Source organism: Capricornis sumatraensis, chromosome 5 (assembly GCF_032405125.1).
Source record: "Capricornis sumatraensis isolate serow.1 chromosome 5, serow.2, whole genome shotgun sequence".
Taxonomy (NCBI): Eukaryota; Metazoa; Chordata; class Mammalia; order Artiodactyla; family Bovidae; genus Capricornis; species Capricornis sumatraensis.
The window spans coordinates 96,801,161-96,825,603 of NC_091073.1; the positions used below are offsets into that span (position 1 = coordinate 96,801,161).

The 24,443-nt window shown below is 41.9% G+C and overlaps 1 protein-coding gene across 1 annotated transcript in view; it reads left to right on the forward strand.

Annotated features, from left to right (window-relative positions):
• Positions 1–24,443, forward strand: part of SND1 (staphylococcal nuclease and tudor domain containing 1) — a 422,890-nt gene that overhangs the window by 184,260 nt on the left and 214,187 nt on the right. The window contains exon 12 of the mRNA XM_068972577.1: positions 1,954–2,054. Coding sequence (XP_068828678.1) covers positions 1,954–2,054 — 101 coding nt within the window. The remainder of the gene's footprint in view (positions 1–1,953; positions 2,055–24,443) is intronic.

Below are 24,443 nucleotides of genomic sequence, written 5' to 3' on the forward strand. Positions count from 1 at the left end.
TTCTTCTGAAAATTTCCGTATTCATTTTTAAAATGGATTTTTGAGGAGCAGGCAGTTTGAAGGGATTTTGGTGGTGCTCACCAGCAGTGTGGTTGATGCTCATACATCGCACTGTCTTCAAGTAGCTCAGTGAGAACCAAAGTGGTTTTTAGGAAAGGTGATTCTGGACTTTCAGACTGTGAGGATGGCCTCAGGGTACTTGACTTCTCAGTACAGGTATATAAGCTTGGCCATGACCAAAGTCAAGTATATGCCTTAAGGCTGTAATGCAGGCTCTGTATGTTTCCTAATGGACACAGCACGCCACTTTGTTTTGACACACAAACATGGTCATCTTGAAAGGTTTCATAAAGAAAAAGCACTGCTCGACGTGTTTGTGTCCCTATGTTTTGAATATTCTAGGATTAGCCCAGTATTAAAGGTTCTCTGCTCCAGTCCATCCTCCTCCCGCCTCACCTCCCAGATTTCCCAAGTCCACCCCTATTGGTATTCAGTGTCGCCAGCTGTGGCGTTTGGATTCTTCTTGATAGTTCTTAACTTGGGCCTTGAGAACTATGGCAGACTGAAACTACATGTAGTTATTCTGTTGAGGCATTTTCATATTTTTAAACAGATTTTCAAAGCAGTCTGAAAAGGTTAGAGAGCTACTTTACCAAAATGTCTAGGAATCCTCCAAGAATATTCCAGATTTCTTCTCTGTCAACTGAAGTTTATGTAGGACCTTAAAGGTTCAGCCATTTGTCCTTCTCTCTTGACATCAGTCCTCTTTTAGGTTCTACAGCATCTTTTAGACTCAAAGTAGAATTGAGCAGAAATAAAGAGAATTTCCATGCGCCCCACCCACCCCCACTGGCCCCGGCCATGTACTTCCTCCTATGTTATCAGTAGTCCCCCTCCAGAGTGGTATATTGGTTATAACTGGTGAGCCTGCCTGGACTCACCATCATCCATAGTCCATCATTTACTCGGGTTCACTCTTGGTGTTCTGCATTGTACAGATTTTGACAAATGTGTAATGACATGTATCCATCATTACAGTATGATCCAGAATAGCTTCACTGCTGTCAAAATCCTGCCCCCACATCTGTTCATCCTGTCTCATCCTAACCCCTGGCAATCACTGATCTTTTTACTGTCTCCCACATTTTTGCATTTTCCAGAACGTCACAGTTGGAATCATACAATAGATAGCTGTTCGATGGGCATTTTTCTCTTAGCAGTGTGTATTTCAGATTGCTCCATGTCTCTTCATGGCTTGACAGCTCATTCTTTTTAAGTGCTGAATAGTATTCAGTTGTGTTCATGAACCACAGTTTCTTTACTCACTTACTGAAGAACATATTGGTTGCTTTCAAGTTTGGGCATTTATGTATAAAGCGGCCAGAAACATCCAAGTGCAAATTTTTGTGTGGACCTAAGTTTTTAACTGGTAGAACATGTGGTAAAAGTTTGTTCTATACAAAACCATTGCTCAGAGCAGCTGCACTGTTTTGTATTCCCAGTAATGGTGAACGGGAATTCATTTGTTCTATACCCTCACCTCCATTTGTTGTCAGTGTTTTGAATTTTGGCTCTGCTAATCGACGTGTTAATAGTTGTCTTAGTTTGCATTTCCCCAGTTACACATGGGGGGCATATTTTCATATGCTTATCATCTGTATGTCTTCTTTGATAAGATATCTAAGTCTTTTACCCATTACAACATTGGGATTTTGACTTTCTTACCGTGGAGGTTTAAGAGTTCTTCCTATATTTTGGATACTATAGTCCTTTATCCAAGATGGCTTTTGGAGGTGTTTTCTCCCAGTGTGTGGTTCAGCTTGCAGTTGTTTTTTAAAAATCTTAGACCCGCAAAGTCATACCATGAGTGAGCTTTTACAGCCGGCACACGGGGCTGCTAGTGAGCTGTGTTGCAAATCCTCAACCTTAATTACCTTGATTTCTTATTTTCAGGTCAATGTGACTGTGGACTACATTAGACCAGCCAGCCCAGCCACAGATACGGTGCCCGCCTTTTCAGAGCGTACCTGTGCCACCGTCACCATTGGAGGAATGTGAGTGTTCTGGCTGGTAGCAACTTGGCCATGGCTGGGAGTTCTCTTCTCATTCATGTCTCTCCTCCCTTTCACCCCAATTTGCTTTGTGTCACTCTTAACACAGTGGCTTGTGATTGTTATATGCCTATGTAGTACTTTGTTTGCAGCGTACTTCATAATTGCTCATTAGTTAATCATATATTTTCATTATTGTCATTATTTAAGATTTATTGGGCTCTGTGTCCTTGGCACTATGTAGCATTCATTATTACTATTAATAATGCCATTTATTGAGTGTCAATCAGGCCCTTAGGTACTATGCAAAATTAGAAAGATTGTCTGTGTATTAGTTTAGGAAGTTTAATTGTAGTCCAGAAAAAGAAGAGAGGTTAATTGGACATTTTCTTTGAATAGACGTATGTAATCAGTAGATGACAGGGTCTTCATCTTGTGTCCCACCGGCTATACCTGGTTACGTTGCAGAGTCTCTTGGGAGCTTGGTTGACAAGCAGCCTTCCAAGGAGGTATCTGATGGGGGCAGGAGGAAGCCCGCTGGGCCATGCTTCCACAGTAAATATTAAAACAGTCAGTCAGTCCCCAGTAGCAATTCTTACTCTGTGTAAAATATACCCGCATGCTAATTGTCTCCTTCTCTATTTAACAGTCTTAAATGGTGTTTGTTACCAAACTGGTATTTTGCTTTTGTTTTAAAAGGGGGCATGGTGGCAGGGAAGAAAAGAATAGGTTTCTCATTAAAACAGGGATTGTTTTATTGCGAGTACAATGGAGCCCATTGGGAGAAACACCTTTCTCTAAGCTATAGCCTGTCTCTGACAGGAAGGATATGGTAGCTAATGTGCTTTCCAGAAGGTCTCCTACCACACAGGAGCTTCTCCCGTCCTCGTTCCAAACACCACACTGCCAGCCCGCCTCTCTCCCCCCCGCCCTGCCCCCCACTTCCTGTTGTCGCTTTTAGAAATAAGTATTTTTAGGTGCTGTTACCACTCCAAGATACCTATCAATGTTGTTGATGTTCACACAGCAATCAGGGGCTTCACTTTTGCCAAGAGGAACTGAATATAGGATTTTGATGTCATTATCTTAACACCTTCACAGGCGTTGGGTTATTTTTAGAAGCAGGTTCTTGAGAAATTAGATAATGTTTTCAGAATGGGGAAAACTGGGAAACATTTTGCTCATTCTTCTATCTGTCTAATTTGCAGTAATGATTATTACCAATTTGTCACCAGTTCTTAGGAGCTCAGTACATTTCCTCCTGTGGAGAGCCGGAAAGTGAGTGTTCCCCTAGACAAATTTAAGATTTTTGCTGCCACAGACAAGGAGTCCTCTCTAGTAATTGCTCCTTCTATCTACCTCTGGTAAAGACAACACCACTGCTGTCAAAATGCACATCTTTTTGGCAGATGGTTTCTATTCATGCTTATCTAATGGCCCATTAGAGTGGAGGGATTTTTTTTTGGTTACCACTGAGGTATATTGTCAAAATTTATGCTGCTTAAAATTAGATATTCTGAAAGTGTTCTTGTAGGGAGTTAACCTTGGCCTTTCTCTCTCCCTGTTGTCGTAAGATGGTATTTGATTTACCAAAGTCCTTACCTCAAATTAGACCAGCCTGGCAGGGTACCTGGGATGCCCTGCTATCCAGGGCATTCCAAATACTACTGTAGGAAAGTTGAGGTATGAATAATACCAATATCCAAATACTCAACTTAGATTTTAAAATTATATTGAAAGTCTCCTGATTTTAATAGTTTTTTTGATAACATTGGCTAGAACAGAGGATTTATGTTTTTATCTCAAATGTTTCAATTCCATTTTTAACATGATGAGTTAAATATACTGAGTTTGCTCATGGATTTGTTTCTACTAAACTAGACTGTCTTGAGTAAATTCCTGGGCAGTAATTGGGAGAAATGTGAGGATAGCCTAATATCATTAAGACCTAACTTCACTAGATAGTGAGCTCCCTGAAGATAGAGATCATCGTCTGTTTTATTCCCTGGTGTAGTCTCAGTGTTCAGCAGTTCATAGGAGTTCAATAAATTTTTGAGTTATTTGTTTACTATATTGCAGTGTCCTTTATGAAATAAAATAGGGAGTGTTTAGATGTCTCATAACCTGGGACAGCTGTTTCTTCTGAGCTACAAGTTGGCTTTAATCTGCTAAATATATACATTAAAAAACTTGTATCCAATCCAGTAGTTTTCCCTGTTTATTTGGTTATTGGAAAGTCTGTGCCAAAAATGTGCTGTGCTTAGTCGCTCAGTCATTTCCGACTCTTGCGAACCCGTGGACTGTAGCCCACCAGGCTCTTCTGTCCATGGGGATTCTCCAGGCAAGAATACCGGAGTGGGTTGCCATGCGCTCCTCCAGGGGATCTGCCCAACCCAGGAATCGAACCCAGGTCTCCCACATTGCAGGCAGATTCATTACCATCTGAGCTACCAGGGAAGCCCATGCCAAAGATAGGGTGCCTCTAGAAAATATATCTGATAGCATGCTTCTGATGTTTGGGTCTTCCTCAAGGCTTTTCTTTATTTTCCTGTGGCCTTTTGTTTTCATTTTTCCCTCAACTTTCTCTGCTTAAATCATTCCAATACTACTGTAGGAAAGTGAAGATATGAATGATACCAATATCCAAATACTCAGCTTAGATTCAGAATTATATCAAATGCTTCCTGATTTTAATAGTTATTTGAAAACATTGTCTAGAGCAGAGGATTTATTCTTTTTATCCCAGATGTTTTAATTCCATTTTTAACATAAAAATGTACTTACACCTCCAGATCTTTGATGTACGATATCCTGGTGGATTAAATAACATCTTCTGTGGAATGTCGACTTTACAGTACTCCTTACGGAGCCCTAGATCCTTGTGATTCACATCTCCCTCTTCTGTTATGCTTTTCCTGCTCTAATTTTTGCACATTTTGTGGCCATTTAAAAGCCATGCCTCTTACTAACCCTTTTGCAACGGCTTGTTTTTATAAAGGCCCATTCTTTTTGTACTCATATTTCAGTATTCAGTGAAATACATAATAAAAATGACCAGTATAAATCCAGGGACAGAAACAGATTGGGACAGAAGTGCACAGGTGTGTTCGAGCAGTCCTCAGTTACTAACTGGTGTCAGCCTGTGGGTTTTGAGGAGGTTGTAGAATGTGCGGGTCAGTTAAGCAAAGGTTGCTGGGAGAGCTTGTCTAGTAATGTACCACGTCTCTTGTGACAGGCTTTAGACTTTGTTCAACGTTTAGAGATGCGGTAGAATTAAGAAAAGATCAGCGCTATGTCTGTCATTACCTGTAGGCTCATACCCCTTCATATTGGCCTTTGTAGTGTCTAGAGGCTTTCCCTTTAGTCACGAGATCAGCTGTGAATCTCTGATTCTCCAGGAGCTTTTTTCAAACTGCTCATTCCAGGGAAGGAGAAAGAAGAGGCAGATGAGAGGGCCTCTTTGAGGGTTATTTCAAAGGAGATATTTTTCAGTGTCTTTCACATGCCCAAGTGTGTGAGCTGGCCCTGTCCTCAGTAGGGTTCTGTCAGTCCTCCCATGCTTTCTTTTGCTGTGTGGGGCGGCGTCGAGTTGCATGGCCTTTGGGAGGCCCCTCTCGTGAAACAGTCTTCAACGCCCTCTCTCTTGCCGTCTAGGGAACAAATGAAAATGAGGTTCATCGTTCCTCTAATAGATTACTTTTTTTTTCTTGATTAACTTCACTCAAGTTGGTGAGAGTTGTTACCTTTTAATCAAAGCAGTTTAAATAAAAAATTAAAAGATCAAACTTTGAGTTGTTTCTCATTCTCTGGCTCCCATGTTGGGAATTAGCTGATCCTTTTAGGCCTGGACTGTGACAGGAAGCTGTCAAGATGGCGCTTCCTGTTAATTACTTTTTATTGTATTTAAGACACTTAAATAACTCTTCTTGTGATTTAGTCTTCTATGTAATTAGCTTCAGTGATTAAAATCTCATTCTTCCGTTATTGCCAGAGCCTTCATGAAGAGCAAGTTTTGTGGGGTGACCTTTACTTGTGCTGGACTTCACAATTACTTTGAGCTCCAATTTGGCAGATTCATAGTATCTATTAGCTGATTGACCATGTCTTCCTACACATCACGTTTTCAAAAAAAAAAAAAAGTAAAAAATTTTTTGTTCACATTTTTAAAGGGGCACCTAAAAAACTTACTTGGGATCCAGCTTCACACCTACACACTCATAATTACTACCTTCACACCTATACACTCATAATTACTACCACCATCCTATCCACCATCCATGGAAAATTGTCATGTATCCAGTAGGTACAGTGTCACTGAGGTATTGCCCCATTGCTTCTCATTATGTTAAAATATTTCACAATAATAGACAGTAAACATTTTTCCATTTTGGAGAAGTGAAAGATGGCAGAGATAGAAGTGTGGAATAAGAGCAGTTGGAAAATGCCTATTTTCTGCACAAGGTCAGTTTCTGGAGAGGTGATTTGAGTTTTATAACAGTGATTTTTAAAACATTGTTGTAACCTCTGCTCCTGACTGCAGAGCTTTGCTCCCTGCAAAGGCACTACTGTCCAGCTTAATGCCGTGTGGAGTCCTTACTACCAGAGATGCTGTGGAACATCTTAGTTACCTCTTTCGTAATGACTGTCATGTAGCAGATGTGAAGCCATCTTTATGAACTTCCTTTGTGGCTCTTTGACTTCTTCATAGATAGTTTGCCTTTATTATGTTTATTTAAATCAGACCATTACTTACAAGGAATCCAACTTCTTTTGCTTTTTTCCATTTTGGTTCCAGCTTGCAGGCATACTTCCTCAGCTGTTCTGTTAGTCACTGAGCATGAGGTTAAGATCTTCTCCTTCTAGAATAGTTCTTTTCTAATCTTAGTTTAGTTTTTCTCGGCCATAGTAGGAAGCAGTGTCATACCACCCTTAGTTTTTCGGGCTTGAGTTCTGTAGCTGTAAGGCTTTCGCTGTCTAGTCAAATCTTAAAACATACTAATGTCTGAGCTAGTTCAATATATTGGTGTGTCTTAAAACATACTAATGTTTTCTTAGCTAAACATAGCTGAAATCAGTTTCTGTCCTAGTGTTCTTCCTCACCAGGTGGCCCACGGCATCCTGAAGAGGTATTCTTTCAATAACCGACATTGTGGTAAAGTCAGTGTCTCAGCCAGGAGATAGGATCTGGGTTGTAGCCACCTCTTCTCTGCACAGATTTATTGCTTACAGTTCATCTACTTTAGTGGATTCCCCTACTCCAATCTTTTCCTGCTTTGAAGGAGAAAGAAGACATCAGAAGAAACATTCCTCTTCTCCTCCCCCTGAACCCCCTAACACCTAAATCATAAACACTTAACCAACCTTCACTTCTCAAAAGAGCACCTTAGATTGTTTTCTCAACCTCACAGGCTGCTTGATTTATATAACTGTGCTACTTCTGCCATGTGAAGTAGTGGGATTACGCCTGTTCACCATCCTGAAGACACTGGAAGCATCTGTGTCATTTGGCTTAGAATACTTTGGAAAGAATAGTTAAATAATTTCATGTGTCTCCTGCATCATTTTAAGAGAACGGCCCCATAAAGCACCATAAGAAGGAACTTGGTTTTTGCAAAGGGTTCAGGTGGGAGTCAGGAGAACACTGCAATTTTAGTTGGATCTTACATTTTGTAGCCGTCTATATGTGGGACTATCATGCTGCTGAGCCTTTTCTTCTTTCTTTTTTCTTTTTTGCTTTAAAGCCCTGATGCTTTCAGATTATTGTATTACCCTCATCACTATAAGGAAGTTCAATTAAGCTTTACATAATGGAGCACTTGGCTCTTATAAATCAGCCAAATCCTTTGCTGAGCAATGTGTGTTCTTTCACTCCCCCCTACCCCCAACATCAGTTGTAGAATATCAAGTACTGGGTGACAGTATTTCCTGAGCGGATCTTTAGGAAACTCCCTCATTGATTTCACAAAGTATACCATGGAGTTTCCAAAGTATACCATGGGAGAAAATGAGGCTTTTCTCTAAATAAGAGGAGCTTATCCTCAGGGAGGAACATTCTGGAGTACCTAGAAAGATGGATAAAGGTGTCAAAATCATGAGTTAAAGGCCCTGTTTGGAAAAAGGAGGAATGCTGTCCATTTCTGTGGGCCCTAAAAATAGCTCAGTGAGGGTCTGGTCCCAGGCAAGAGAGGAGTTGCTGCTCCTGTCTGCTGTGAACAGTAAATTTATCAGTTATTCATCAAATATTTGCTGAGCACCTACTGTGTGTCAGGCACTGGGAATATAGCCATGAGTGTTTCCCTCTGCTAAGTCTTCCTGGCTACACTTCATTCTAGGGAACCTTCTTGCCTCTGGTGGGTGAGACAACAAGAGTCCTTAAGGATATTCACTGACTTTGCTGCCCCCTAGAATCTTGCTTGGCTGGATTTGACTTTAAGAAACACAAGTGACTTTATATAAACAATACCTGAAAGGGCTCTTCTCTGTTCAGGTCTTGCCTGGGACTTTTAGCGAATTTACCACTCAGACACTGGTTAAAATGAAAGATAATCCCTCTTATATCTGTATTTTTAGTTGAGTCGCTAACTGAACCTGTCAGTAGACAAAATGAAATGCTCAAGCAACTCCCTGTTGGAGGCGCTTTGCCCTTTTTCCCGTCACATCACCGTTTCTGACTCATTCGGCGCCGATGGGGCTCTGCAAGTCTGACAGTTGGTTATGACTCCCCTCTCTCTCCATGCTCCTAAAGACCTGCTTGTCTTATTCCTGGCTCACCTGGCAGAGGAAGGACCCAATGCTAACTTCCTAACAGAGTCTGCTTCTCACTTTTGTGGATGGTTATCCTTAAAACCTGTAAATCCTTATACCTCTATAAATTAACACTACTAGATTTTAAAATTTTCAGTTTTAAGCTATTCTTACTTTGGTTTAGTATTTGCACTATAATTGCTACCCTTTAACCCCTAGTTGTCTTATATTACTCCTCTGTCCATGGGGTTCCCCAGGCAGGAGCACTGGAGCAGGGTGCCATTTCCTACTCCAGGGGATCTTCGCTACACAGGAATCGAAAACACATCTCTTGCATCTCCTGCATTGGCAGGCAGATTCTTTAACACTGCGCCACCTGGATTTCACCAGTGGTAAACTTCATAATGTTCAGTTGCTGTTTCTGAGTAACTTTACATAGTATCTCTGTACTGCTCACTCTGAAAGGTTAGGAAGTTATAATGGTTACACTTCTTTAAAGAGGTTTGATTTTTAGGTTTTATTAAGATGGGCTTCCCCGATGGCTCAGTGGATAAAAAATCCACATGCATTGCAGGAGATACAGGAGACATGGGTTCAGCTCCTGGGTTGGGAGATCTCCTGGAGGAGGAAAGGGCAACCTGCTCCAGTATTCTTGCCTGAAAAGTCCCGTGGACAGAGGAGCCTGGTGGGCTACAGTACAAAGGGTCACAAAGAGGTGGACGTGATTGAGCAGCAAAGCACAGAGCATAGCACTTATCCAGTCTCTCCTCTTTCAGCGTAATTGTCTTCTAACCTTTGCTTGTAAGTTGATCATAAATATTTAAAACCTGTCTCCCATCTCCATAGCTGTTAGAATTGTGTAAGTGTTACTGTTGGAACAAAAGACACAGAGTGATTAGTCCTGTAGAAAAGGAACTCAGCCTTTAAATACAAAGAGAAATGCTGAATTAGTTAAAGATCTGCTCAGTAACACTGTCACCCAATACATTAATTCTGTGTCTGTATTTCCTTCTTCATATACATTTCTTTATATGCAGTTGCCACTGTATCTCAAGTCATTCTTTTTGTGTTTTTTTTCCTTTCATTTGTTGAAGAAACTTGATTTTTCTCATGTGTTGGGTGGTCAAATTTCTGAATGAAATGTCTAAATATTTTTGCATACATTCATATTTGTTAGTATTATCAAATTGTAGCTTGAAAATTGTTTTCCTAAAAACTTTGAAGGCATTGTGCTCTGTTGCTTCAACAGTGTTTTTGAGAAATCCAATTTCTCTTTCTTTAAATGTAACTTCTTTCCTCCTGGCTTTGGACTTGTTATTACCGTTTCCCATTAATTGGTTTTCTGAAATTTTATCAACAGATTTCTATGTCTGTCTTTTTTTGCTTCGAACTCAATTGTCTTTTCCACTCTGAACACCAAAACAATTTTTGTTGTTGTTGTTACTTCTTGAATTATTTTCTTTCTCTCTTTTGCTACATTGTATCTTACGCTGCATATATCTAACTTTTCTTCCACATGTTTAAAACCTCCTTTGCATTTTTGTTCTATATTCAAGATGTCTTCATTTTTGCCTCTTGCTTAGTCAGCCAGCCATGTATATTGATTGATTTTACATTCGTAACCATCTCTTGTTCATTCATCTCACTCATTTCATATACTTACTTGTTAGTTCATAGACTCAGTATTTCGAGAGTGCCTAGTGTGTACCAAGTACCTGGAATATATCATTGTTCTAAAATGGAAATGATTTGTATGCCATGAAATTTACATACTAGTCTCTTAATCACACCCATTCTACTTTTTAACTGCAGCACTCACATTTAAATTTTCTGTTGTTTAAGTATTCTATTTTAATAGCATCCTTCCCTGGTGGCTCAGAGGATAAAGCATTTGCTTGCAATGCAGGAGACCCGGGTTCTATCCCTGGGTGGGGAAGATCCCCTGGAGAAGGAAATAGCAATCCACTCCAGTATTCTTGCCTGGAGAATCCCATGGACAGAGGAGCCTGGCGGGCTACAGTCCTCAGGGTCACAAAGAGTTGGAAACGACTGAGCGACTTCACTTCTTAGTCTATGAATATAATGTTTTCTCTCTCTGAGAATCTTATTTAAAAATTAAACACCTCTTCCAGCTTTCCCCCATGACTAAATGTTCTTTGCTTTGTTCTTTTTCTTTCGTAAGTCCTCCAGCATTGTGTGAACCTTGACCTATATTTACAAAGGACCCAGTTGGAGTTGGCCCAGCTGTTGCTCTGCAGTAGTGTGTCTCGCAGACATCTCTGTTATAAAGAAGTCATAGGAGAGGAGAAAGGGCCAAAGGGAGCCTTCCCTATATGGTGCCTGAAAGAGGAGCTGGAACACAGAGGGAGCAGGCAGATTGCAGACCCACCGAAACTGTCAGAGCTTGGGGGCTTTCGTCAGCTGTTAGGGAGCCTTAGTGTATTTTCCGGGCCTAGAAGGTTGAGGGGTGGGGAGCAGGGATAGGGTAGGCCTATGCTGTGTTCAGCCACCTCTCTCTAAATATTGTGCCTCGGCTTTATTTTCAGGCCACACAATCCATCTAAATCACCTGCCCTCTGTTCTACTAGAACACGTGTTTCTTTGAAGTGAATTATCTTGTATGACATTGACAATTTGGGGAAACATTGGATATAAAGCAGAAGTCATGTTGGTTTGTAAGTGACATTCCCAAATACATTGAAATATTGAAAGGGTAAGGGATAAACTCTTACACATAAAGGGAGAGCTTTAGAAGGTATAAAGACTTGAGAAAAATCTCAGTGTGAAGTTGAGATGTTTACAGTAGGAACTTCCTTTAATTTAAGTCATGAGTGCTTTAGTGGCTTCAAGAACCTTTATTCTGTTCGCTGTTTAGCTCAGTAGCACCCTGTCAGTGAGGTCGGAAAAGCTGTGAAGACACTTTTGCCAGTATTCAAACAGTGGATTAATGAAGAAACCTGGGCTTCCCAGGTGGCTCAGTGCTTGAGAATACACCTGCCAATGCAGGAGACATGGGTTCGATCCCTAGGTCAGGAAGATCCCCTGGGGGAGGAAGTGGCAACCCGTCCCCATATTCTCGCCTAGGAAACCTCATGAATAGAGGAGCCTGGCAGACTCCAGTCCGCAGAGTTGCAAAGAGTCAGACAGAACTAAGCACAAGCACACTGAAGAAGGCTGCACTCTGCCTCAGGCTTTGTTCTGAATAAAGTGGTCTCTATTGATGGCACAACATTGTAAACCAACTATACTTTTAAAATGGTCTCTGTTGAAAACAAAGCCCGATAGTCCCTCCTCTAGAGGTAGTGTCAGAGACCCAGAGTTCAAGACTACTCAGCCTGTAGAGATTTCCATTGTGTGCCTTTTTTATTAGGGTTTTTTTTTTTTTTTTGCTGGTGCTTAGGCTGTAAAGTTCCTTAGTGTTTAAGGGGACCACCTATAACCCTGTTGGTTTAGGAGTTTTGGTGCTTTTGTGGTATATGAATTGATCAGGATCACACAAACAAGAAGGTGCTGGAAAAAATGCCAAGTGCTTGCTGGTTAGGGTATTTCTCTTTTAGTTAGTTAGTTCAGTCGCTCACTCGTGTCCGACTCTGCGACTCCATGAATCGCAGCACGCCAGGCCTCCCTGTCCATCGCCAACTCCCAGAGTTCACTCAGACTCACGTCCATCGAGTCAGTGATGCCATCCAGCCATCTCATCCTCTGTCGTCCCCTTCTCCTCCTGCCCCCAAGCCCTCCCAGCATCAGAGTCTTTTCCAGTGAGTCAACTCTTCGCATGAGGTGGCCAAAGTCCTAGAGTTTCAGCTTTAGCTTCATTCCTTCCAAAGAACACCCAGGACTGATCTCCTTTAGAATGGACTGGTTGGATCTCCTTGCAGTCCAAGGAACTCTCAAGAGTCTTCTCCAACACCACAGTTCAAAAGCATCAATTCTTCGGCGCTCAGCTTTCTTCACAGTCCAACTCTCACTACCGTACATGACCACTGGAAAAACCATAGCCTTGACTAGACGGACCTTCGTCCTAGCACCTTCATGGGCATCGTAGACATGGGTGGGGAGAGGCGGCCTGGCCGGCCCTGCTCTCCGGAATGCTGTTCTTGATCCATCGCTCGGATGATGTGCCCAGAACCTACTCACTGTGTACTTCGTATCTGTCAGTAAAAGCCCTTGATATGCTATGCTCAATTACTCAGTCGCGTGCGACTCTGAGACCCGTGAACTGTAGTCCGCCAGGCTCCTCTGTCCACGGGGCTACTCCAGGCAAGAACCCTGGAGTGGGTTGCCTCACCTCCAGGGGATCTTCCCAGCCCAGGGACTAACCCAGGTCTCCCACACATTGCAGGCAGATTCTTTATCGTCTGAGCCACCAGGGAAGCCCTTGAGGCTCCCCCAGTTTGTCACCCATCTGACCCTATCTGTTTTCTGTCTTTCAGGATTTGTGCAAACTTTCTGACGTGCTGCTAACTCACGTTCTCATTCTCCGGCACCATTAGGGCTTTATTCTTGTGCGTATGTCTTTTGCACCATTTCAGCAGGACCTTGTAAAGAATGACATGTGGACTTAAGTTCTCAGTCTGCCATTCTCAACCCCCCTCAAGCATTCTTTCTTTCTTCCTTTGGAGAATGAAATTGATGTGATGAGGAGAAGGGACATTCGACATGGTTACCAGTAAGCACAAATTGTGTCTTTTAATGCCATTTCTCAGCCGCTTTCTCTATACAGTTCTGTGGCCAGCACAGTACACAGTGGTAACGAAGTAGAAATGGATTTTTATCTTCCTTGGTAATGCCGCTTAACAGGGATTTGCTTCAGTTCATACTGAATGACTTTTTTAAAGTAATAAAAATTGTAGTAGCATTTTCAAAAGTTTAAAAAATATGAAAGAATCACTCATTATGTAATCGTGCTAACATAAGCCTTGTTTGAAGGGTGTGCCTTTTGAGTGCAGGTTATTTTTTAAGGATGTAATAATTTCAAACAGGAAAACTTTGACCATTTGGCATTTTGTTGGATGAAGGCTAGTTGTTGCTGGATCTGAAGATTCTGTAGCTATTTTTTTAAAGTGGGCTTTGGAGGTAAACACAATTGAGATTAAAACTCGGTTCTATGCATGGCTGATTCATGTCAATGTATGGCAGAACCCACTACAATATTGTAAAGTAATTAGCCTCCAATTAAAATAAATTAATTAATTTTAAAAAACCTCGGCTGTATGCCTCGATAGCTGTGCAGTCTTGGGCCATAGTTTTTTCCTGTGTGAGTTCTATACAATAATACTACACTCTTAGGGCTGTTGTGACATTAAATGTATCAATGCATTTAATACGTTTAGCACAGTGACTAAGCCAGAACAATCGAATACGTCCATGGGTCCTAAGTCTGGACTCCAAACTGGTCATTGGCCTAATTTCAGACCTAGTGGTCTCTTTCGTCCCCTCTGTCACCTCTCCTACGTCTCTGGCCATCTGTTTGACTCAACTTTTTCCTTTCCTAAAGGATTTTCATTGACTGCTTTTATGTTCCATCCTCTTCACAGTTCCCCCTCCTGCCCCTGGCCAAGCCCACCCACTTGATAATGTTGCTACCTCACAGATGGACTTGAATAAGATCGAGAGAATGCCTAGTATGTGCTGCATGCTCAGAGGCTTAACAACAAATCACCCATGGGATTATGATTAGATGCTGTTATCCTAGTCTGTCTATTGTTTTGGCTGTGCTGCTCTCACGCAGGACCCTAGCTCCCTGACCAGGGATTGAACCCTTGCCCCCGCTGCGCTGAGAGTGATGAGTCTTAACCACTGAACCACCAGAGATGTCCCCTGTACTAGTTTGTTTTTATTGTTCCGTGGCAGATGCTTTGGTTTTAGACTTCTCTTTTTTTCATTTTTTCAATTGCCACTAAATCATACCATTTTTCCTCTAAGCAGTGAATGTAAATATGTTCACCTAAGTACTACTGTAAAAGTAGAATATATTCATGAGTAATTTTTAATGCTTCAGGGAGTTTAACATGCACTTACCATTGAGTAAGAACAATATATATTCCTTAGTAAAAGCAATTTATTGAATAATCTTTCAAACCAAGAGGTGTTGCTAACAAGCGGACTCCCTGGGTTTAGTTGCTTCATATACTTAGTTACCTATTTACTTCCTATCTGTCTATTTGAGTTGTTTTAAAGGCAGAGGGCTATTGACTAAGTGTTTTAGGAGATCCTGCTATTCTGTATCCCTACATTGAAAATCGTACTGAAAGTAAGATTCTGTGTATTGCAGTGGGGTTGGGGGAGAGCTGCAGAATCTTAGTTCCCTACCAGGGATTGAACCTGGGCCCTGAGCAGAGAACGGGGAGTCCTAACCTCTGGATCTCCAGGGAAGTTCCCTTTGTAGATCTTTTAGGGATCCACATCTCTGCTGTGATGCCTTTTGTAAGTTTTGTGCCATCATTGTGTTCACCACAAGTCGAACATGGAGGGATTTAACAAATACCTGGACCTTGGAGGTCAGCATGCGTGGTAGAATTTGGAGACATTTAATGGCATGAGCTTCATAAGGGCCAAAGGAAATTTGAGACGCCTTTCATCAAGTTTCCTTGGTTTTCCATCGAGCCTTTTGGCTTTCTGATATATCTATTTACATAACAGCTGTGATTCAGCTAACTATTGCCTTAATGTGAGCTTCTATTGTGTTAAAATCGTGATTTATAAACCATCATGTATCAGGTCATTAACAAGGGGAATTAATTATATTATTGTTCTTACACCATCTCGCCTCCTCCCAAAACAAAACCACCTTGACACTGACTACAAAATCGCCTTTCTTTTTCTTTAAAGTAGGAAGCCCCTATGGAAATCACTCAAACGTTTGTCACCACTTTCTTAGAAACCTGTCTTTGAAACTGTGTTCTATTGTGTGTCACTTAGCATGGCCTGTGGCTGCAGAGCAATCAGACCATTTAAGTGAGGCTTGATCACAGGGGCTCCGGAGTGGTTTACTGTATTTCAAAGTTGGGAACCAAAATAATCCCACGTTCCCCCCAAGGGGAGAGAAGAAAAGGAAACCTTGAAACCCCGATTGTGTTGCTGGGTTCATTTGTTGCTTCTATTAAAATGAAGAATCCTTAAGTTAAAAAACAGTTTGTCTTCTAATCCTTAGGAAAACATTGACCACCTGAAAACATTTTTGTTTAGACTTGGTTGCAGAGATAGAAACTCATTTCTAGAGCCGTTACCCACTGCAATTGTATACTTTGTTTTTGCAGTGAAAGTCGAAAGCTGCTCCCACATTCTAGACCTTGTCTACACTGACGTTGGGCTTGGTCCAGTTGCTAATGGATTCCGGGGAACAAAACAGGACTTGCCTGTTCGTGTGGTGCCAGCTGGCTGGGTTATGGGCCATAAACCATAACGGAGCCGTTAGTAGAATTCTTACTCGGCCCATTTTTCCTTCCTGACCCATATGAAAGAACTTCCCTTGAGCCTCCACCGTGAGAAGCCACCTGTGCCAGAACAGTGTTTCTTCTAAATTATCTAGAAGAAGATAGTTATTCTTCCAGTGGCTAGGTTTTTCTTGTAGCAGACCGACAGCCCTCCAGAACCTAGGTTATTATTTTGAACACCTTCCTCTAAACAAAGCATTTTCAATATATATCAGCAAATGCAAAAAAAAAAAAAAAAAGGCAAAAACTACAGAGGATTTGAAAAAGGCTTTCCCCATTGCCATTTTGGTCTTTACCGGACCTTGCGATTTGGCTGGTTCTCCTCACGCTGTCGGAGCTGATCATTCCCATGCCATTATGTAATTTTCTGTCTTGGGTGCATGTTTGTGTGGGCGGGTGGTTTTGTTTTGTTTTTAAGTGGTGTTTAATGTCAGGCTAATAATAAACTGGATACGTAGGCCTGGTTTTGTCATAATGGCCGCGCGTTTGCTTATTTGTCCCTTATTCCCCTGAGAAGCAGAGAACTCCCCCTCCTCAAGTGGTGCCTACATGTTGGAGCGGGGGCTCTTGTCATCACAGCTGCCTAGAAAATGCAGCGCAGTGACTGGCAGCTCTGCCCGAAAGGGACAGACGCGAGGAATCTTCTCCCGGGGTGCTCCCACAGCCAATTCCTTGTCTTCCTGCGACCTAAATAGAGCCAATAGGAATGCCTTTGCCGTTCCTGAACCAGTTCCAGAGTTTGGTCTGCTCTCTCCCTACAGTTCTTAGATTCTGTATCTTTGCGAAATGCCAGGACCTTTGACACATGACGCTTTATGAATCTGGGGACCTTAAGCTGAATTCCATCATCCATGGTGTCTTGAATTCTTGAAAAGAAGACTCTGTTAGTTGTCTGGGCTGTTTTTTCACACAACTGCATGATTGAATCACTTGGGACTCTTAAAAAATAATGGTATCCTATATTTTAAAAACCAGGTCCTGATATTTATTGTCTTAAAAATACTGATTTTTACCCTTAGAGATGCTGGTTTTCTTGGCCTGGAATGGGTATCCTGAATGGTGATTCGAATGTGCCACCAGTGTTAATAAGCTCTTGGAAAGGAAGACCAGAGGAAATAGAAGTTTCCAAAACCAGCATTCTCCTCTACTCTCAGCTAAGTTGTAGATACAGGTAATAGGAAGAATAAAAATGATGTCACAAGTGTGTGTTTTCTCAGTTCACTTTCACTCCCTAAGCTCAGCCTTTTCCCTCCATTAATTTCTCTTTTACCAGCTCTGCTTCAAAAAAGTGCCGAATGGCAGAGTAACGCTGGGTTGAAGGGGATGATGGTTATTTCTAGCTCTGCCTCCAGCTTATTGAGTGACCTTGACAAGTCATTCACTCTCTTTTCCTAAGGCCCTAATCTTGCCTTTTCTGAAGGAGAAAGTGGCATAAGCAGTATTGTGAATATTATGCCTCCTTCATGTACCTCTTCTTAGTAATGCAAAATTCCTTTAAACTTGTCCTCGGGTTCCTAACAGAAGTTTAACAGGCAGTGTTAAAGTCTTGGCTTTAAGTCTTGGTGTGAATTTGTCTTCTTGTGTAGCCCTCCCTGCTCAGCTTCTGGATCATAAACGCTGGGTTTACTTGGAAGTCTGTGGATTTGTGAACTCAGACAGCTAACTCCTAGTGATTACTACTGACTGACTGAGAGCTTTCATTACTACTGGCTGCTGTGGTGGTTCGTCGCTCAGTTGTGTTTGTCTCTTACGTGACCCTATGGACTGTAGCCTGCCAGGCTCCTCTGTCCTTGAAATTTTCCAGGCAAGAATACTAGAGTGAGTTGCTGTTTGCTCCTCCAGGGAATCTTCCCTACCCAGGGATCAAACCTGGGTCTCCTACGGCTTCTGCATTGCAGGCAGATACTTGACCTCAGCTGACATGACCTTAAATTGTTTACCGTGGGAACAATATACAATATTGTGAGGTGATGAGACTTCTGATACTCCTTTTACATCTTTCTCTAATTATCCAATTCAGATATTTTTGTCTGTTTGGTGGCTGTTGTATTGTTTTAAAATTTTCTCCTTAACAGGAATTCTTAAGTAGAAAAAGATGTGTCTTTTGTTGGTGGTGATATTGTTGATACCTAACCAAAACTGTGTCTTTTAAATACTTTGGGGAACAAAAGAAAGTAGAGTTGACTGTGTTCTATTTTGGGCTGTAGACTGACATATCTGAAATTAATAATGTGTATTTAGATGACTGAGGCATAATTATTTGGCTGCGTTTAATCCAGACTAATATCCTCAAGTGATTTGCTGTTTCTGTTGTTGCCCTTCTAGATGTAACCCCACTTAAGACCCTGACTGTTTTGCTTCACGCCTTACTATTTATAAACAGGGCTTGTACTCAGCTAGTATTCACTTGTATAACAAACTAGCCTGTACTGTAATGTTAAATATTTTGAATATTGCTCCCTGCTTATAACACACAAACGTTTGAGTCTGTTCTTAACCTTGGAAGACTTGTTTTCCAAATTTGGTTTGGTTGGCAGAGAGGAAAGAGTCAATGTCTTTGTTTTTGAGGGGTTGGATAGTTTGAATTGGCACTGTTTTCCATACCTTGTTCTGCATTGTGTTTGAGAGGGTGTGGCTGAGAATCTCAGCCTGAGCTTGAGTAGAACTTGGGTGGTGTGTGTTTTTCTTATAAATGCAGTGTCCCAGGATCCATAAAAAGTAAATAGAAGTCCCTGGAGGCTGTGTTTTTCCCATCAGAAACTCAGGAAAATTGGGGTATGTAGTTTGTACTGTGCGCATTCTGTTTTTCCTCTTTAGACCCTTACAGCAGTAGCTAAGGGCTTCCTTTTTGACATTGGTAATGTTCAGCAGTAAGACAGTGTTCATTGTGGATTAGAGCATTCATTAAGGTCAGCGCTCATCTCCCTTTCTCTCCCTAGCCAGCCCTCTGCACAGTTTACCTTCCATTTTCATAGCTGAGTAATCTTTTTCTGGAAGGTATACTTTTTTATGGCAGCTTCAAAAAGCAGGAGCTGAAGAATGGGTTCACTTTGCCTAGAGTCCGGGACGGTGGGACTGAAAGCAGTCTGGAAAATGAAATCATGTGTACTAAGCCGCTTCAGTCCTCTGTGACTCTTTGCAGCCCCATGGATTGCAGCCCACCGAACTCCTCTGTCCACACGATTTTCCAGGCAAGAATACAGGTCTCCATTTCCTCCTCCAGGGATCTTCCTGACCCCGGGATTGGACCTAAGTCTCCTGTATTGGCAGGTGGATTCTTTACCACTAAGCCACCTGGGAAGCCCTCAGCAGACTGGGATTTTCCTAAAACTTCTCTAGAGTAAACTTGTTTCCAGGGCACAAAGCAATAGCAGCATCGCAGCCCACAGCCTCCCAAGAAAAACTAACACAATTAAAGAGGTGAAATCTGCCCAGGGTATCTGGAATCTCTTCTCCCTCTTGTTTAAGTCTTGAGGATTTTATTCACTCCTGATTTTCGTTCCATGTGATTTCAGGAGATGATGATTTCCCATTCATGACATAACTTATATGTCACCCCCTCTGTCTCCCCTGTAATAACAAAATTGCTGGGATAGCTCTCCAACCAGTTTTTTTTTTAAATCTGATAATTCATTTCTAAATTGGAACTTGTTTCTTTCTAATCAGCCTTGTAATGTATTACAGACATCACTCTCTGCATTGGCTACAGAAGTGATTTAATGCTGAGTTTTTAATGACTCCTTCATTAATCCTGGTATTCTGGGATTTAACACCCGCTGGCCTTTGACCAGTGGAAATGATGAAAACTTAGATTTCATGCATATTGGATAACACTGGCCCGTTGCGGGAGCCATGAATCTTGCCACTGCAGCGGATGCGTGTGATGGAGAGGCTGCAGCTGGGTGGGCGCACTCCCAGGCCACGCACCGCTGCCCACGAGGTGAGCGCAACATCTCTATCAGCCCAGGGTGACCTCCTTTCAGGACAGCTGGGTTTGGAGCAGGAGCCTGTACTGGTGGCTTCATCCACCAGACAGGCCTCTGGATTTGAGAAGTAAGGCTCACCTTTTCAGGATTTCTTTAAGGAAAGCATCATGTACCTTAACATGATAAGGTACATGTAACCTTAACATTGGTCCTTTTTTTTTTTTCTTTCTTTTTTTTTCTTCTAGTAAAGCCCCAGAATTTTGCAGTTCAAGACTGTCTAGTACGGAAATTCCCTGATGGTCCAGTAGTTAAAACTCTGTGCTTCCACTGCAGGAGTCACAGGTGCGATCCTGGTCAGGGAACTAGGATCCCATATGCCACAGCCAAAAAAAACACAAAAGGCTATCTAGTGCACCTCCCTCGTTTTATAAGCAAGATGTCTGAGTTCAGGAGGAGTGGCAGAACCAGGCCACCGTTGAAGGTAACAGCAACCAGAGTGATCCCCAGCAGGTGTGGAGCTCGCTGTGTGCAGGCAGAGCCTCAGTGTTGTTATTTACTTACTCCTCACAAAAGCTTCATAAAGTGACCTTGCAGAGCAAGCCCAGGTCTCCACGGCGCCTCTCCCCACCTCCTGCTGCTGTTGAAAGTACAGGTGCCCCTGGTGGTGGCTCTCCTCACTCTTGATGGAAGTGTCGGGAATGCTCTTTCGAAGAGACGGGCTAGTTTATTTATGGTAGAATCTTGTGGGCAGGCTGAATACCAAGAGTAGATGCCAGGTTCTTCTCCCCACAAATTGCTGCTCAGGAGAGAGGATGTTACCTTATACTTGGAGTCTTCACGGAGGCTCTTGTATTATTACACACTGCTCCCTCAGTTTATTTGGAGCACATTAGTTAGCCAGCTACAACGACATGAAGGTCACATGGCAGCATTATTAAAAAGGAACCAGTAATTTTTTTTAACATGAATGAAGCAATTATTACAGTGAATATGACCCCCTAACTGTGAGAGCCGAGTGTCACAGGAATTACCCTCTTAAAGGTCACTTTAAAAGCAGTGCTATGAGGCGAGAGAGACAGATTTTTTTTTTCCTGTAAAGGACTAGATACTAATATTTCAGCTTTGATAGCTATGTGCACTGCATGGAAACTATTCAACCCTGCCTTGGTAATCCTAAGGCAGCCAGACAATATGCAGACAATTGGGCGTGGCTGTGTCCCAGTGCAACTTTAATCATACAGACAGACCTTGAGTTTGCATCCCCTATGCTATGGAGATATGAACAGATACTTCTGGAACAACTAGTAAACCCAGACATCTGAATATTATGAAAATGCGGGAAGAATTTCTGAAGGCATAGAGCATGTTGAAAAAGGGAGATGGGTACGATGAGAGAGAACTAGCTCAGAATTGTCTGTAATGATAGTGTATATTGTAATATTAAATACCTTTGTGCAGAGTATTGAAATGTTTTCTCTTGACTTTTACCAAGACTCAGATTATGCGGAAGTGGCTGTATTTGAAAATTATTTTCTGTACAGTCTCTTAAATTTCACTTCTGTCTTTGCTGGTCACCATGACAGTACAGCTCTCTCCCTGCCTTGGGTGCCCCGGGCAGCCGTCCATCCACTCCTCGCTGAATGTTCTCTCCGAGGTATTTGATCCTATAAGCATGTCCTTGTTTTTTCTGGAAGTCCGATTCTCATTCTTTAATGCTTCCTGAGTCTTGCTCTTTGGCACACCTGAACCTGGAGAGGGGCCGTCTTTTACTGTGCTGCCCGCTTAATTTCTTGGTTTCTTTTTCTTCCATCTGTCACTCTCACCAGATCAGCGCTGACCTAACCTTGGCTTTGTCTTGGTTGAAGTTCTCAACCGGGTCTCATTTATGAAGGAAGGCACTGCCCGCATGAGTCGTTTTGCTGGTCTCCTAGTGACAATTTTTCTTTCTTTTTTAGCTGCATCTGGAATAACAGCTGCATTCTCACTCCTGAATAAAATGGGTTAGCACAGCTTCTCATGGCAAAGCACCTGGACTCTTAGGCAAGATTGGGGGTAAAATCCGGACCAGCTTCATCACCAGCAGGGTGGGAGGATCAATTTTTATATAAGGGGTGGGGATAGGCCACATGAATGAGGATGTGAACAAAACTGGCGTTGTAAGAGCACCACTTGTATCTGTTAAATGTAAGGGATTAGATAATCCATCATTATGCTAATTCTCAGTAACAGATGGTGGAGAGTTCTGCCTCTCCACAGCAGTTTTCACCGTGGGGGGAAATTAGCTTGCACCCAGATCAGCAGACAGGCAGGAATTCCATTGAGAGAGAAACGCTACTGGTGATTGCATTGGTGTGTCCCTCTGCACATGTGCTGAGTTCTTGTATTTTTCTCTAGTTTACATATTCTTCGCCAGACCTCTTTGCTCCTTTCTATAATGTAAAGAACTTGAAATGATTTCTTTCCATGCAGTTAATTTGGGAAGATCAATATTGGAAGTAGGTTAAGTAAATGTTTCTCAAAGCATTACTATATCATATTTCTTGAGAGAAAAGATGCCATACAGATTATCAAAAACATTACTGATCATCAGTCTTCATAATTGAACTTCAGAGATGACATCCCAACTACTGTAAATGCCCCATCTTGCCTTGATATAACACTTAAAACAAACAAGCTTTAATTAAGCCCTCTGGCTTCATCTTGTCCAAGAGTTGCCTTGATCCTGCTATTTTCTGTCTGTAAATGATTTCTCTTGGGTGTTTTATTAATTCATAGCTTCATCTATCCTCTCTGTGCTAATGGTTATCCACTTTTTATTTCTCATAAAATACTTGTTCCTACCCCCGACTTAACCACGTACCTGCTTCTCGTTTCCATTTATGTCCTAGTCTCATTTCAACACCAACATGTTTAACACTAATGCTGATTTTAAAACTCGCTTTCATACTCATCTGTATCCCAGAGTCACCTGTATAGCTTATTAATCAGAGGTGATCACCACTCATACAGGATGTAGTTGGTAACAGATGTGCTTTAAATTGGCAAGGTCATTCAGATTCAGTGGTTCACTGAGTTTTTTTTAAGAAGTGGTACAGCCGTCCTGGACTGGGAAGCCTTAAAGTCAGGGACCAGCCATCCATAGCTTTAGTTCCCACCAAGAGCTGAAATTAACAGTGTTTGATCCTGCCTTGGTGACCCGTGGAGTTTTGGGGAGAAAGCAGTTTAGTGATTAGGTGATGATTTACTAAAATTCCCTTATCAGTTCTTTCCTATTTCTCTTGCTGTTGCTCTGCTCCGTGCAATCAACAACTTGGATCTATATAAACAACAATAGCCTTCTAGAGGCACCTTTTCTAACAGCAGAGTTTCTGCTCTCCCATTTCTTCCTGCATAATACAGCTGGATTAATTTTCCATAAATGCTGTCTTTATGCTGTTAATTCACTACAAACAGCCATTTTAGATTTTAATAAACGTCTTCAGTCATGCCCCCTACCTCATTCTCTCTCACTTTCAGCATACAAACACATCTATTTTCTGGAGAAGATACCGGCTTATCAGGAAAGTGCCTTTAATTCCTTAGTCTCTGAACCCCAAACTTGTCTTCTTCCTGCTTGCTTTCTTATCTTTCCCTTTCCCATCTCTGCAAGATTTCACCCTCTTTCTTTCCAAACTCATTTTTCTACCCATGTGCCCTGAATTCTTTCTTTTGGTCTAAGGATTTTGTGCCATTCAGTACCCCCTACCTCCCTTTTAAAAGCAATTTTTAAAAATTTCTCTTTATCTTCTGTTACTACAATCTGCTTTTCTTATTCTTCCCTTGTCTTCATAGCCAAAGTATTTGGGTTAAAAGCAGTTTTAACTCTGTGTCCATTTGCTATGCATTCTTTACCATCTGGCTTTGGCTACTCCACCTCGTTGAAACTGAACCTACCTAGAACACCAGTGCTTCCCTCAAAGACACTTCTCGATCTTTTGTGTGCTCTCTCTGTAGTATTTAAAACATCACAATCTTGTTCGGACTTTCCCCCCTCCTTTTCAGTACACCAGACTTGACTGAATTTCTTTCTACGATTCTGATTACGTGTTCTCCGTCTGCTTTAGAGCTACTTAAATATTTGTGTTTCTTAAGCCTCTACCCTTGACCCTCTTCCTACCTCTGCTCAGTCTCCTGGATTGTCTCATTCATCCCCTTGCTTCAGTTTGCAGGTAGATGTTGCTAATCTACCTGAAATCTGTGTCTCTAGCCCAGTTCTTCCTACCAGGCTCTCTGCCAATATATCCAGC